Here is a 14,537-nt window from a genome sequence, read left to right as displayed (position 1 = left end):
AGCACCCCCTTGTCCAATATTTGTTTTTTCTTAGCAATATTTGAGATCAGGGATAGCATAATTAGCAGCTCTGAAAATCTAGCGTAGGGTAAGATCTTCCAGACCTCACTAATAAGAACATTAGCCATAGTAGACTCTTAGTTCCATAGCACACTTACCTTCTGCCCCCAAATGACATTACACTGTTGTGTTATCCCATTGCTGAGCACCCACAGATGGCTGCAAGAATCTGATTTGATGCTTCTACGTGGAGCCTTAAATATCTGAGGTACTGACATACCATTAAGATACTGCCAGCATTTTCAAAGCTGCCGTTAAGTAATTTATCACTTAATCCTGGAAGTGCTTGAATTTTTATTCTCCAAAACTTGCAAAAAGCTTGTCGGTTTATTAGCTGCTTTCAATCTTGTCTCAAGGTGAGGTCCAGGCTGTGGTACACAGAGTAGGGAAGGGAATGTCTTTGTTGCTTGAGGGTCTTAGCCTTCAGGCATGTATAAAACCTGGAACAGAAAGGTGCAGGCCACTGACTTATTTGAGTGCTTGCAAAATGGTCTGAAATGGGGTGATAGGAGAGAAACAGAATTGCTTTGGGTTGCTGGAGGGGCTGCCTGTACAGTTGCTGAGGCATTGGTATCCAGCATTTGCAGAAGACTAGGGAGGCACCTCTCTGACCACTTGCACTGGGAAACATTCCAGTGCCTCAGCCCCTATTTTCTCTTTCGGATATTTTAATCTTTCCTTAGACAGCTACTCTGCTAAATAAGTAACAGCTCTGCTGTTCTCTGCCTCACCTACACAAAGAGGTCGCGAATAGATGGATGTGCTAAAAAGCACCAGTAACAAACAATGGAATCACAGAATATCCTGAGTTGGAAGGGACCAACATGGATCATTGAGTTCAACCCCTGGTTCCACACAGGACCATCCAAATTTCAGACCTTTGTTTGAGATCGTTGTCCAGATGCTCCTTGCAGTGTGGGGACATAACCACTGCCCTGGGCAGCCTGTTCCAGTGCCTGACCTCCTCTAGTGAAGAAGTGTTTCGTAATCCCAAACCTGACCTCCCCTGGTGCAACTCCATGCTGTTCCCTCAGATCCTAAGCAATAGAAAGTCATGCAGTTGGCATACCTGTGTTTGTTACAGCAGAGGAGCTACTTACTGTACTTAAATTATACGACTGTGTTCAATTAGTTGCAAAGAATTCAGAGAAAATCTGAAAGAAATGCTGTCTTCTGTCAATTGAAAATTGCAATGCTACCTGTTTAATTTTCTTGTAAGTAGCAGAGAAGAGCTTAGATTCATGGCCAAATTCCCCTTTTTGCCAACAAAATAGCAATAACAGTCAGTCTTATATCTTGTTTTGCACAACATACATCTCAAGTTCTAATAAATACGCCATACCTTAGCTATTAAATCAGTAGAATCAGGCAAGAGCTAACTACAAGCGGTTCCACTCCATTTCATTCTCTTCCAAAAATATATCACAAAGTTCACGAGTTTATCTCGCTAACGTGAAACTTCGCAGCGCCTCTTTTAACTGACTCCAGCCTTGGAGCTTTGAAGCTTTCTGGGGCTGTGGGGCATAAAGCTGTGCAGATTTCTAATGGAAATACTGTGTATGTGGTTGGGGGGCGAGGGAGAAGGGCAACATGCAGTGATTGTGGGCTCATTGTAGCTTCTTGCAACCATTTCAGATGTCACAGTGACCTGCAGTTATTTAAACAGGAAAATCCCAGCTGCAAGTATCTTTCATTTGCAGCTCTCATCTGCTCACTGAAAGAAGCCTGCTGGGACTGGTATGCATCCCTGGTAAAGCTGTGCGAATGATTTTCCCTCCACACACACCTCCCCAGAACATATTTTTAAATACTCACTTCATGTGACCCCTCTGATCTCATGGTGATTACATAGGAATTCCAGTTAGGTTTGCCTTTCCCGGCTAATGAGCGCCACTAAAACAATTTTTGTACTTAAGCCCCGGGATGCGTGGAGTGGAAGTAGCGATGAGTCAGCAGCCAGCTAAGGTTGTTTGAACAGCAACGCAAACCGTGCCTGCCTGCCGCTAGGAGATAGTCTGCAAAGGTCACACCGAGTGCCTGGTGTTTAGACTCAGTCACCCCGATGATACGAATTCCCCTCAGACTCTCATGCTTTTTAGACCAGTCATCATTCTAGTTGACATTTGGTTGTTGGCACTCTAAATACTCGCCACTTGGTTTCTGGATGACAGGGAAGAATGCTCGGCATCGTTTTGTACTATGCCTGTCGCACTGACAGATGCTTCTCTCTGTCTAGGGGAGTTAGGCACTAAAATTAGTAACTATCAAAACAAGCTTCTGCTGCATCTCATCAACAGAAATACTAAAGGGAAAGGAAGGAGTCACGGTTGCTCTTTCTACAGGAGTTAAGGCTGAAATTCACAAGTAGGGACACAGCTCTGGACAGCAAAAAAAATCCCTGTCCCCAGTGAATTGCACGAGGACGTTCAGGAGCTGAGTCCCAGCAGCGTACAGCACACAGCTTTAAAGGGTAAGTTCAGTACCAACCTGTTAAAGTTATTATCTACATTCATGGGAAGGAGGGGGTGGGCGTTAGGCCAGATACGGGATGTGTGAGGCAGTTCCCTGGTGAGGCACTGCTTCTCACAAACAGTCCTGAAAAGGAAACAGTTTATAAGCTAAAACTCATTTAGAGTTCAGCTCCGTTGCCCGTTGTCCATGCTACCAAAGGAAACAAACGTGCCAACCCCTCCTGTGAATCACAGCTTTTGGGAGCTTCACCTTGGAGAGCAGGAAACAGCCTGTCTTCAGGTACAACTGATCTCTGTGATCCTTTCTGCTGAGATCATTGCCTAAGCTCCTTCACTGCTAGGAAAAAAAACAAAAACCAGCACTAAAAGAAAGGCAGCCTGTGATGGTTCAGCCCTCCCTTATTCAATGGTCCAGTGGTTTTATACTCAGTGTGAATGTTGTAGGCCTACTTGGAATTGTTTCTTCTAGCTGGGAGGATGCAAGGCTGCATTGTTCCAGCTCTCAACTCAAGTGACCTAACTAGAAACAACTGAGTTTAAAAAAATAAAATAGACAGATGGAGAAAGGCATAAACACCTTTGTGTCCTCTGTGAGGGATACTGGGAGATTCTCTGTCTCTTACCCAGAATGAGTTTGCCACAATGTAAAACTACAGGTATTCTATAAATCCAGAGTGACTGGTTCCAGCAGACAGACTTTAAGGCTCCTTCTGCATCAGAGATGAGTGGGGGGTTAGAATTTCTTTGCAAGAGAAATCCCAATGTCTGAATTACCCACCATTTTGCCAGGCTCTGGGTCTTGTTTGATCAGGGCGGCTAAATGCCATAAAGCTTCATAGAATGGCCTGGGTTGAAAAGGACCACAATGATCATCCAGTTTCAACCCCCTGCTATGTGCAGGGTTGCCAACCACCAGACCAGGCTGCCCAGAGCCACATCCAGCCTGGCCCTGAATGCCTCCAGGGATGGGGCATCCACAGCCTCCTTGGGCAACCTGTTCCAGTGTGTCACCACCCTCTGTGTGAGAAACCTCCTCCTAATATCTAACCCAAACCTCCCCTGTTCCAGTTTAAAACCATTCCCTCTCATTGCTATCCGCCCTCATAAACAGTCATTCCCCCAACTGTTTATACACTCCCTTGAGAGTCTAAAAAGGAAAAATATTGTATAGGTATGGCTAAAAACTATAGCATTGGTGATTTGCAGTTCATCGTTACAGGACCAAGCGTAATATAGGATCCCAGCAGCGTTAGTCCTTGTCGTGCTAGGAGCAGAGCTTCTGCGGGAACTGTGACCGTGTTTTCTTCTGTACGCTGCGTCAAAGGAGCTCTTTAGGACGGATAAACAAACGAACGAAACCCAAACCTATTAGAAGAACTTGTCCCGCGGGCCGCTCGTCCTTCAGCTGAGCCGGTGCTAGGGGCTGCAGTGCCACCTACTGATGGAGTTGGGTATTGGCCACAAGTTCCTGGCCCGCTTCCTTCTGAGGAGCGCAGGGGATGGAGCCGTTACTTGTAAAGTTGGGACAAAGGTAGAAAAAGCTCTGAAGCATCTTCTCAAAGAGGTTGCGAGGTCCGTTAAAAACTATGTGGCAAAAGGAGCACACGTTTCTCATACCTGCAGAGGATCCCAGGTTTCTTATCTCCATACAAATCGATACAGATCCAAAGAACAGTTTCTTCTAGGGAGAACCAAGTCAGGGTAGATCCTGATGTTGAACACATAATTCATAGTTCATAGATTAAAAGAAGGTACTGGTACGATAAGGAATGATGTCACAGATCAAAATAAACCCATCCATTTACAAAGTTACAAAGTCACTCTCTGTAAAAACCCACAAAGTCCTCTGTCAGAGTATTTTCCATGCCTCCCCTTACACCAGGAGCTGTGCCAAGGACACAGGAATCCTACCAGTGCACTTTTTAAACAACCGAGTGGTGGTTTCTGCAATGTTCTCCTTGTGCTGTGGATCTACAAGGACCGCCATTTTAAATGATCAAGAGCACCAGCAAAGAGTGAGCCGTCATTTTAATAACCTAAACCTTTTGTAACCTAAATCCAACAGGGTTAGCAATTGAATTCCTATGAGTAAGGGACGCACTTGGCACATCATCGCTTTGCTGACCATTTCTCCCAAGACCAAACAAAAAGACCAGAACCACAATTCTTAGATTACAGCAAAGCTGCTTCAGAGTGTTGTGCCAAGTCTGCTGTGAACTATAGGGTATGAGAAACAGAACAGAAAATTATGCCTTTTCTTCACACACTTAAAGTCAGAAGAAGCCATAAAATATATCTATTGTTTCATTTGGAATGCAAGAATAATGGATAAAAAGCACAAGAGCTGCACACGTTTCTTCTTCCTCCGCCCCTATTTGAGGTGAGATGGAAGGAAGAAAAAAAGAATAGTTGCAACAAAATATAATGGATTCTATATTGTTGGTGCTGTGGGTTGGTCAGAGGCATCACTCAAACACTCTGCTCATACACACACTCTTTTTATTTTACAGAAAGCACTGGGATTTACCGTGTAAGTTTAAAAAAGCAGTATTAATGTTGTACTCAGCATCCAGAAATGAAGCAGTTAAGAGTGAAATACCACCTCCATTGCACCCATAGGATTTTAAAATCTCAACGTGCAAGTCTACGTCAAAACTCATTAATTTACAGTGTACTAACACGTGAAGTATGTGAATTTCTTCACTGTACGTGCTCACAGTAGGAAATGAAGCACTTGGTCACTGACATACAAACACAGTATGCATGACCTATGCTTCATTAAGGCAGAAATAGCTAACACCATGACTGTGTACAGCTGCAGGAATATTGACAGCAATGATATGATAAACAGCCCACCTCTAGCACGAAACTGTTTGATGGCATATTTAATAAAGCGGTGCTTTATTGCAAAAGTTACCGTAAATTGCAAGGATCTAGCTAGAGCGAGTAACACCGACATTTTTAAGTGCCTCCCTACCCCAAATCTTTGTTCCTAAACCTCTATCACTCCAAGCCATCCTCTCTCCTTGCACATTTCCAGTCTTAATGCAAAAGTGCAGGTGTGCCCAAGCGGCCCCAGAGCCTACAAAGGCAAAAGCTGAAATGCCAGAAATGTATGCAAAAGGGTCCCAACAAGAAAAAAGAAAAAACGGGTCCTGAGGGAGTGGGGGGAAAGTGGGGCAGTGAAAAGAAAGCTGCAGGTGTCCAGGGATTTGCTCAGTCATCCTTGTCTTTTGCTCCATGTTTAAGGATGCGCGTGAATTCGATGTAGTTGAAATTGCCCTTTTTGTCGATGGGTGCCTCTCTGTAGAGCTCATCTACCTCTTCATCTGTGAACCTGTCTCCCATTGTGGTCAGCAGCTCCCGCAGGTAGTCTTCTTGAATAAAGCCTGGAACAAAATGGAAAGACAACACCACAAAATGGAAGTTGTTTCCAGCAGCTCTTTGAAAGCAGTACGGTGAGCGCTAAGACAGCCCCACGGACAGACATGCAATTATCTCACACAGCACATAAAGCGTGCAGTTCTTTAAATGCAAAGGAGAGAGGGAGAAGTTTGATGCATTTTGTACGCTGTTTTGTTTTGTTTTTTAAAGACGGCCTGATATTCTATGGTCTATTTCCATTTGTTGATCTTAAGCAGCTCAAAGTGGTCTGGCTAGACTTTGGTTCTGCCCACTTGGAGGTGTCACCATCACCACCAGCACTGTCCTGTTGTCCCTGTGGAAAGAATCCTAAAGTAGGAATACAGTCATCGCTAACCTTCATCATACAAGCTCTTCTTTTAATTGACTTATACTTTTTCTTGATGGGCTTAGATAGATTTGTGCATCCTTTATTAACTAGTTTCCTGTGGGGACCAAATAACCTCTGGTTGGCTCTTCAGTGCCACATGATCATTGTGGTCCTTTTCAACCCAGGCCATTCTATGATACTGTCACTGGAGGTGACTTGTGTGGATACAGCGAGCTGAAGGCAAGGGTCCAATGAAGGAGTTTATAACAGAGCAGACTTTAAGGCAGGACTGAGTAAATTAACCTAGGAAAGAGGAAGGATGTGTACCATGGAGAGGTAGGAGCAGAAATGAGAACTCCCATGCTTTGTCAAATCAGTGAAAGAACAGAGGTAGAAGAATATTCCAAGGCAAAATAAACTAGGCAGAACTGTTGGGAATCATTAGTAGACACCAACAAGGACTTGAGCAGAACCAGTTTGGATGCGATAAAAATAAGTTCTGCTTTGGAAACAGAGTTGTAGAACTTAAGCAAACAAAGTTCTTTAGAGAGCAAACCAAATAGGGAGTCAGGGAATGAAAAGGCAGTCAGTGAGCATGATAAATTGAGCATGATACATTGCCAAGAAGTTGGTCCGTGCTGTGGGGAAGCAGCACAGGAAAGAAACAACACAAACAGATTACAACGTGTGTTAAATATGTTAAAACAGCATCATATCCTAACATAGATAGATATATCTATATATAATCATAGCCCTTGATTAATGACTCCAAATGAATGAGGTTGACAACAATGTTCTCCTTTAAAACCAGGAGGAGAATGTTCAATTAGAGGGTCAGATTTTGCAGTTGTCTCTTTGCAGGTGCGAGTAAAGAAGGGGGAAAAAAGAAAAACCCAACAACAAAAGAGCTAAAGGCATTAGTCTTTTTACTTCAACAGTGAGACAGAGACCAAACAGTAATGAGAGATGACATAAGGATTAGTATACAAAGAATGCAGGGCCTTTGGTGCTGCAGGTTTAGCCTCAAGGACTTAATTGCTTTTGTCTGAGTAGGTTAGGTGTTAAAACAGTGTTGGGTTGCTAGAGGAGGCATGGGCTAGGAGTTTTAGCAGCACAGAATCATCAAGTAAATAGTTTTCCCACTCCCTCTAAAAGAAGCTCTCACACAGTTTCAATATAGACAGTGAGCAAAATGTAAGATTTAGCCTTTGGCAGACGGCATGAAACAGATGACAAAGTGGGATCAAAGAGCAAAAAAAAGCCATACTAAATCTACACTAAATGAAGACAGATATAAGCCCTTATGCTCGTTTCATGGTACTACTGTTTTATGGGACGGTAATGCTGAAGTAGTATCAACAACAACATCGACAACATAGGAAAAGTAAGTAAAACCAAGTCCAGCTCCTTTATCCTCACCAAGAGGGTCTGATTTGTATTACCTCAGAAGAACTGCACTGATGTAGAATAGGAAGTCACGTGCATAACACAGGTACGTGGAGATGATTAAAATGGAAAGAAGGTGTCATGGTGACAGCACATCATGACAGAAGGAAAAATAGAAAGAAAATAAAAGCACAAGGGTTCAACGTAGCTGGAAGAGCTCAGTCTGAGGATGACATGAATAAGGGGCAAAAATAAAACGTAACGTAGAACGCGTGTTATTTTGAAGGCTGCATCTTGATTATTGTTAATCAAAACCGATAGGACAGCATATATATTTAACATGTTTCCTGGTGAAAATCTGAGGATGGCATAAGGCAGAAAAAATACTGTGGAATCATTATCCTAGAACTAGACTAAGAGGCTCATCGTTGAGTTTAGAGATGATAAAAATCAATCTCATCAGCACATGGAGGTCTGACCTAGGAGCGTGCTATCTGTGTAGGCATGGAAGGTGACTGTTCAAAAGAACTGTCAGCACTGTCATTTTCTTTACATCCTAATTCACAGGCTCATGTCCTGGTGCAGACAAAAAGCCTTGTAGCACAGTGAGTCAGAATACCTGCCGAGAGAAAATAACCCACTAACAAAACTTCCTTCTCCAGGAGATGGTAAAGAGATTTCCCTGGAGAGGGAGGAAGTCAATTAACATTTGAAAAGGCCTTCCCAACAAAAAGCCTGTTTACCTACATCCCAACAGGAAGGGGAAGCACTTAGAAAAGGCAAAAGGTGCTGAAAATACACAGACATAAAATAGCTGCTTGAAATGGACTGATGTGCTTTGAAACGTTCAGACACACATGCACCAATGAGCTGGCAGCACTGTGGTAGACGGCTGTGAGAAAAGTTATAGGTGCAGTGATATCTGAAGTGCCAAGGATACATGATTTCTTTGTGCATTGCTACGGCAGGTTCACTACACATCAAAGCCCTGATACTGTGTTTCCACAGAATAACCTTAGGATTCATCTCTGGTTGCTACACAGTTCTCCAGAATCTTTTCCTTTCTCAATAAATAAATAAAAACATAAACCCTAACTTGATGATTACAGACACAACCTTGAAAGCTTGATGCGGTAAAAGTGAACTCTGCATTTCATTCTTCCCCCTCCCTTGCTATGCCAGTCTATTCGATGCCATTTGTGTCTTCTAGACCGCACCCTGATTATATCTGTGAATCACTAAGGCTGCAAGCCTTCCTGCTACCTTAAAGCAACGGAGCTGGGTGTGAGGGCATGACACAGGCTATTTGTCATCACAACCTAAGATACGCTAGACAAGATGAAGGGTCAGAAGACAAGGTTTGCATACTCTGGATCACCTACCGTCAAATACTAAATCATAGAATCATAGAATTACCCAGGTTGGAAAAGACCTTGAAGATCATCAAGTCCAACCACAGCCTAACCAGAACCCTAACTCTAAAAACCCTACACTAAATCATATCCCTGAGCACCACATCCGAAGAGGAAGGACAAAATCGGTGGCAATACAGGTTTTGCATCTACTACCTTTTAAAATCCTCAAAAGAAGTAACATATGAGCAACTAAAATACCACCAAAGCAGCTGAGTTTCACCCCCATACCTGTTGCTTCTTCATCAAAGCAAGCAAAAGCATTCCTGATGACATCTTCTGGATCAGTGCCGTTCAGCTTCTCACCAAACATTGTGAGGAACATGGTGAAGTTGATGGGGCCCGGAGCCTCGTTCATCATGGCATCCAGGTATTCATCCGTTGGGTTCTTTCCTATAAACAGAAGGAAGTAAATAGTAATCACCTGAATACAAACTGGGACACCTCCCATAAGCTATCCCAAACGCAGCGTTTTCAATACAACAGCACAAATACATTTGGCAGCTGTGAACAGAAGAGAGACATTACCGAGGGAGGCCAGCATGTCGTGCAAGTCCTCCTTGTCAATGAAGCCATCCCTGTTCTGATCAATCATGTTGAAGGCCTCCTTGAATTCCTGAATCTGGGACTGATCAAACATGGCAAACACATTGGACGTGGCGCGCTGAGGGCGCTTCTTGGTGGTCTTCGTCTTTGCTTTTTTGCTAGACATGTTGGCTGTTGGATACTAAAAGAAAACAGAATAAGGTCAGAGTTAGGACCCGAGAACGTACTAAGTTTTAAGCTCTAATGTTAACGTTCAGAGTCAGAAAGCACCTCTACCACCCTTCCACTTCCTCTCACCAGAACGTATTTCCTGAAAGAAGAAGGGCAAAAGAGAAGCAGGAAATAGGACAGGACAGACCGAAACAAAGGAAAAACAACTCACCAGAAGATGAAGTCACACGTACCTTTCGCTCTGAGAAGGAACTGCGTTTGTCTGGGTTCCCTTAACAGATCTGTCTATAGCAATGGAACTCCGGTCTCAAGCCTGAACGAGAAAAGGGAGGTTCTGAAAGCTGTTGCTGAGCTCGTGAAACAACTCTACGGATACGTGCAATATCTGAGAGCAGGGGAAAGAGAACTGGAGCTCTGTTAACCTGAGCAAAGTCTGAAGTGCTAACGCGTGGCACCTGACAGCAGTAAGCAGTTACTGTTTGGTATAACAGCGGCTCTTGTATTATTAATCAACAACCCGTGACGTTAGGAAATGAGTGCAGGCTGCTCTGCAGACAGCAATAGTTACGAAGCCCCCAGCTTTGCCCACCCCCACCGCCCCACACCGCAGCTGCCCCAGCGGCCACCCCCCATCCTCCGCCTCACCCAGCGGCTGCCGCGGCACCTCGGTGTGACGGCGAGCAGAGGAAGCTGCAGCAACCCCAGCGCTTCCTGGAGAAACCATCGCCCTCCCGCCGTGGGTGGAGGCGGGCTGGTGGCCGGGCGGACAGCGGAGGGGCTGTGGGGCCGCCTGGGGAGAGAAAGGAGCGGCAGGGTCACCACAGCGACCAAAGGCAGCGGGGCGGCCGCAGCGGGGAGACCCCACAGCCTCACGTTCCCCCCCGGGAGCGGCGCGGTGGTGCGGCCGGGGCGGGGCACCGCGATCCGGGGCGGGAGGTGGATGTGGGGGTACGTCGGGTGTGCATGGCAGTGTGTCGGCTCACTCTGAGAGCGGAATAGAGACACCAAGGCAATACCGGAGTTATTAGTTTTGGAGTAATTATGGCTACAACAGATGTGCTCGGGATAGTCTCCCATAACGTTTGCATAGGTGTTTGCTGACAATAGCAGGGCACGGGGAAATGGTTTTAAGTTGAAAGAGGGAAGATTTAGGTTGGATGTTGGGGGGAAGTTCTTCACTAGGAGAGTGGTTAGGTCCTGGAACAGGCTGCCCAGGGAGGTTGTGGATGCCCCGTCCTTGGAGGTGTTCAAGACCAGGTTGGACGGGGCCCTGGGCAACCTGATCTAGTAAATGTGTATGTTTGGTGGCCCTGCCAGGCAGGGGGGTTGGAACTACATGATCCTTGAGGTCCCTTCCAACCCGGGTCATTCTGTGATTCTGTGATAGTGGCTGTGGTGCACCCCCTCCTGCCTTACAGGCTGTTTTTGGAGCGCATGGCTCAGCCAGGGACATTTTTTTTCTGGCTATGAATCATCAGAATCACAGAATGTCCCAGATTGGAAGGGGACCGCAAGGAACATGGAGTCCAACCCCTGGCTTTACCCAGGACCATCCAAAATTCATCCCCTGTGCCTGAGCACATTATCCAAACACTCCTTGAACTCTGGCACTCAGGACCCTGTGCATCCCGTTCCATGCCCAACGCCCTGTGGTGCAGCCCCTGTCCCCGACCCCCATCCACCCCTCCCCTGGCACAGCTCCATGCCGTTCCCTCGGGCCCTGTCGCTGTCACACAGAGCAGAGCTCAGCGCTGCCCTCCGCTCCCTGTGAGGAGCTGCAGCCGCCATCAGGCCTCCGTCAGGTTTGAGGTAGCCGGGTTGGTGATGGGAGGGTGGCGGTGTAGCCGAGCGCGGCCCCGAGGAGCAGCGCCGCTTAGCGCCGAGCTTTGCTCTCACAACAAAGCATCTGGGGGCTGCAGAGGAAACCTTTACGCCTCCTCCTCCAAAAACGTATGGCAGCAGCTTGTTTAGTGCTCAGTGCCGCATAATTTCCCGGGGAAAGCATGTAGAAGAGGAATTAATTGAGCCTTCATTGAAACTTGAATGTGACTGGAACAGCTGTGCTGGCTGACTGCAGAAGCTCCAGTCTTCCCTAGAACCATAAAACCATAGAATCGTTAAGGTTGGAAGAGACCTCTAAGATCATCCAGTCCAACCATCAGCCCACCCCCACCGTGCCCACTGACCACGTCCCTCAGTGCACTGAGTAAGGAGCTGCAGGGTCTGGCGGTGGATAGCAGGGAGCAAAGTTTTAGACATCCTTTGGTGAGCTCCCATTCTCACAGGCTGTGTGTGCTCTACCTGCTCCAGGGAGGCAGCACCAAGTTAGTGGGAGCCAGAGAACCTGTCTACTTCTTTACAGTAATGGTAAATGCTGCAGTGATAGGATGGGACCTGCATTTGGCCATACCCCATGCCTCTTTTTTTCCCTCCCCTCTGACAATTGGAATTATCAGTTCATTTGTTTGTTTTGGTTTTGTTTTCCCTATAGTCTTCTCTTTGGAGGTGAGAGAGCAGGGGGTGGTTTTAGCCTATATTCAGGGGAAGGCCAGAAACGATGCTCATATGTGGATATTTAGCAAAGAACTGAGGAAATATATGATATCCTCCCTGAACCCTTTCCCATCTTCTGCTGTTTCTGGCACATGGGGAAGTGAGACACCCTGAGCCAGATGTGCTCTTTAGTAGCCCTTGATGTATCAAGCCTGTCTAGTATGTATCGAGCCTGCCTTCAATTGACATAAATTTAGCATCCACAATATCCTTTATGAGTGTTTTGGGATTTGGTTGCAAAGTTACACCTTTTTTTAATGTGAAATGAGAAGAGTAAACACAAATTTTGATCTAAGGCAGCTATAGGTCAAAACAGTCCTTCACCTGGTATTTTGGCTCATCCCTCATTCCCTTTCTGTCCTTTTCCTGGTTCCAGCTGGTATCTGTTGTCTATGTGAAGCTGTTCTAAGTGCAGTGTTGCATTGGTCAGAGTGATGGTAGTTCTCGTGGCAATCGGAGTGTCCCAGAATTGTTCTGAATTTCTCCAGAAATAGATCTTGTGCTGTGATCCCAAGGGAAAACATTTGAGATGCTTTAAATGAAGGGAATCTGAATGCATGACTTTCCGTGGATCTCTCGGGGAGCTTCACAACAAGGCTTCTAGCCAATTTCTATGTTGAGAGACATGGTTTAGTGGGAGCTATTGGTAATAGGTGAATGGTTGGACTGGATGATCTTTTAGTTTTTTTCCAACCTTGGTGATTCTATGATAATATGTATTATTTCTTCATAATATAAATGAGAAATAGCTCTGCTTTGATTTTCTGGTACTTTCCAGTGAACCCAATGTAGGAGAAGGTAAGAATGGAAACTCTGAAGAGCATCATATGACAGTGTTATACCAAGGAGAAGGACAAAGCAGAACATGTGTAATGTATATATGTAATGGAACATGTATGAAATGCAGTCAGTCTTTGTTAAGAGTTGTAAAACAGGGAAAAAAGTTAAGAGTGCAGTTGTTCACTACATGAGTGAGGACTGAAATGTAGCTGATGGAATGTGGAGGGACTGAACTCAGCAGAACTGAATGCATTGCCAGTTTTAGATTCACAAGTTGAAGTCCATATATAAGCAATAGGGGGAAAATGCAACTTGGGCTGTGATGCCTGCTAGATGGGTTGTCCCTTCTTACCTTTTCTCTATGATAAAGATTTCTCTGTATTGCTTTTTCTTCTGTACGTTCCCTTGTTTTATATATCTCATCTGGCAAGATGCAGTAATTTAGCCACATACTTGTGCTTCCCCTACACCCTTCTGCACTTGTTTTCAATAGAAGTATTGCCAGACACCACAATTCCACAATGTCTGTACATGAAATGCAAAAATAAACAAGTGTTGTTAAGGTATCAGTGGGAAGAGATTGACACCTCCAGTCTTTAGACACGTGTAATGGCTTCTGCTAAACCAAAGCACATCCCTATGTGGCTTCTCACATTAAATCAGCGCGTGTCTATTTGACGAACTGCATGTACAAATAAGGAAGAAAATGAAATTTGTTCAGTGCTTGGCCAGAGGCCTGGAGTGGTATTTTAAAACACCCAGAAAACAAGAAGGAGCGTGTTCAGTCGGCTGTTTGCCATAAAAAGTAAACTGTTATCAGTTTTCTTATTAGCTGATGCTTATAAAGCTTTGTTGGCTGGTTCTCCAGTTTCAAAGTCAGTGTGCTGTAGCCATATGCTGTCTGCTTCCTGAGGTGTCCATATTCAAGTTAGGCTTCACCTACCTCATCCTGTAGTATTAGTAACTGCCCTTCAGGCTTGGTCAAAGGACAGCACTGATTTACAGAGGAAATGAATCACCACCATATGGTAAAGGAGACTGCATCACCAGCTGTTGCGATTTTCCAGGAGGCGTTTTGATTTCCTATCCTGCTGTGAATCTCATGCTTCCAAGGAATATGCAGACATCTTCTGCTAGAGCCACTGGGGTAAAAGAGTATCCCAAGTTGGAAGGGATAGGGATAGACTGTGGAGTCTAACTTCTGGGTCACAAAGGAGCAGTCAGAATTAGGATCCTATGTCTGAGAGAATTCTCCACACAAGCCTTGAACTCGGGTAGCCAAAGGCAGTGCCCACAGCCCTGGGCAGCCACCATCCTCTGGCGTAGCACCTTTCTCTCACCCCCAGCTGCCCCTCCCCTGGCACAGCTCCATGCCGTTCCCTCGGGCCCTGTCGCTGTCACACAGAGCAGAGCTCAGCGCTGCCC

The 14,537-nt window shown here is 45.4% G+C and overlaps 1 protein-coding gene and 1 long non-coding RNA gene across 3 annotated transcripts; both read right to left on the bottom strand.

Moving 5' to 3' along the window:
• Positions 1 to 341: 341 nt before the first annotated feature.
• Positions 342 to 2,028, bottom strand: LOC107310054 (uncharacterized). Its single transcript, XR_001553456.3, has 2 exons — positions 1,876 to 2,028; positions 342 to 500 (listed from the first exon to the last, which is right to left on the bottom strand). It is a non-coding gene; the product is annotated as an uncharacterized LOC107310054 (long non-coding RNA).
• A 2,985-nt stretch (positions 2,029 to 5,013) lies between these two features.
• On the bottom strand, positions 5,014 to 10,454 carry LOC107310049 (myosin regulatory light chain 2, smooth muscle minor isoform-like). Of its 2 annotated transcripts, none has more exons than XM_085539640.1 (5): positions 10,202 to 10,454; positions 10,013 to 10,092; positions 9,591 to 9,789; positions 9,294 to 9,455; positions 5,014 to 5,920 (listed from the first exon to the last, which is right to left on the bottom strand). In XM_085539640.1, the coding sequence occupies exons 3-5, from the start codon at positions 9,772 to 9,774 to the stop codon at positions 5,748 to 5,750; spliced, it is 519 nt and encodes a 172-aa protein (XP_085395766.1). In that variant the 5' UTR covers positions 9,775 to 9,789; positions 10,013 to 10,092; positions 10,202 to 10,454; the 3' UTR covers positions 5,014 to 5,747. The 2 variants fall into 2 exon arrangements, with proteins under 2 accessions (XP_085395766.1, XP_085395765.1); XM_085539639.1 differs by having other exon boundaries at positions 10,425 to 10,454.
• Positions 10,455 to 14,537: the final 4,083 nt, after the last annotated feature.

Source organism: Coturnix japonica, chromosome 2 (assembly GCF_054131305.1).
Source record: "Coturnix japonica strain WE chromosome 2, WE-NBRP24, whole genome shotgun sequence".
NCBI classification, from domain to species: domain Eukaryota; kingdom Metazoa; phylum Chordata; class Aves; order Galliformes; family Phasianidae; genus Coturnix; species Coturnix japonica.
The sequence above is the reverse complement of the archived record's forward strand: the minus strand, read 5'-3'. Positions and strand labels throughout refer to the sequence as shown.

Coding starts and splice junctions, on each gene's coding strand:
- LOC107310049 (XM_085539640.1), bottom strand. CDS start 9,774: ATGTCTAGCAAAAAAGCAAAGACGAAGACCACCAAGAAGCGCCCTCAG. Junction 9,456..9,590: donor CGACATGCTGGCCTCCCTCG/GTAATGTCTCTC, acceptor TTCTGTTTATAG/GAAAGAACCCAACGGATGAA. Junction 5,921..9,293: donor CTTTGATGAAGAAGCAACAG/GTATGGGGGTGA, acceptor ATTTTGTTCCAG/GCTTTATTCAAGAAGACTAC.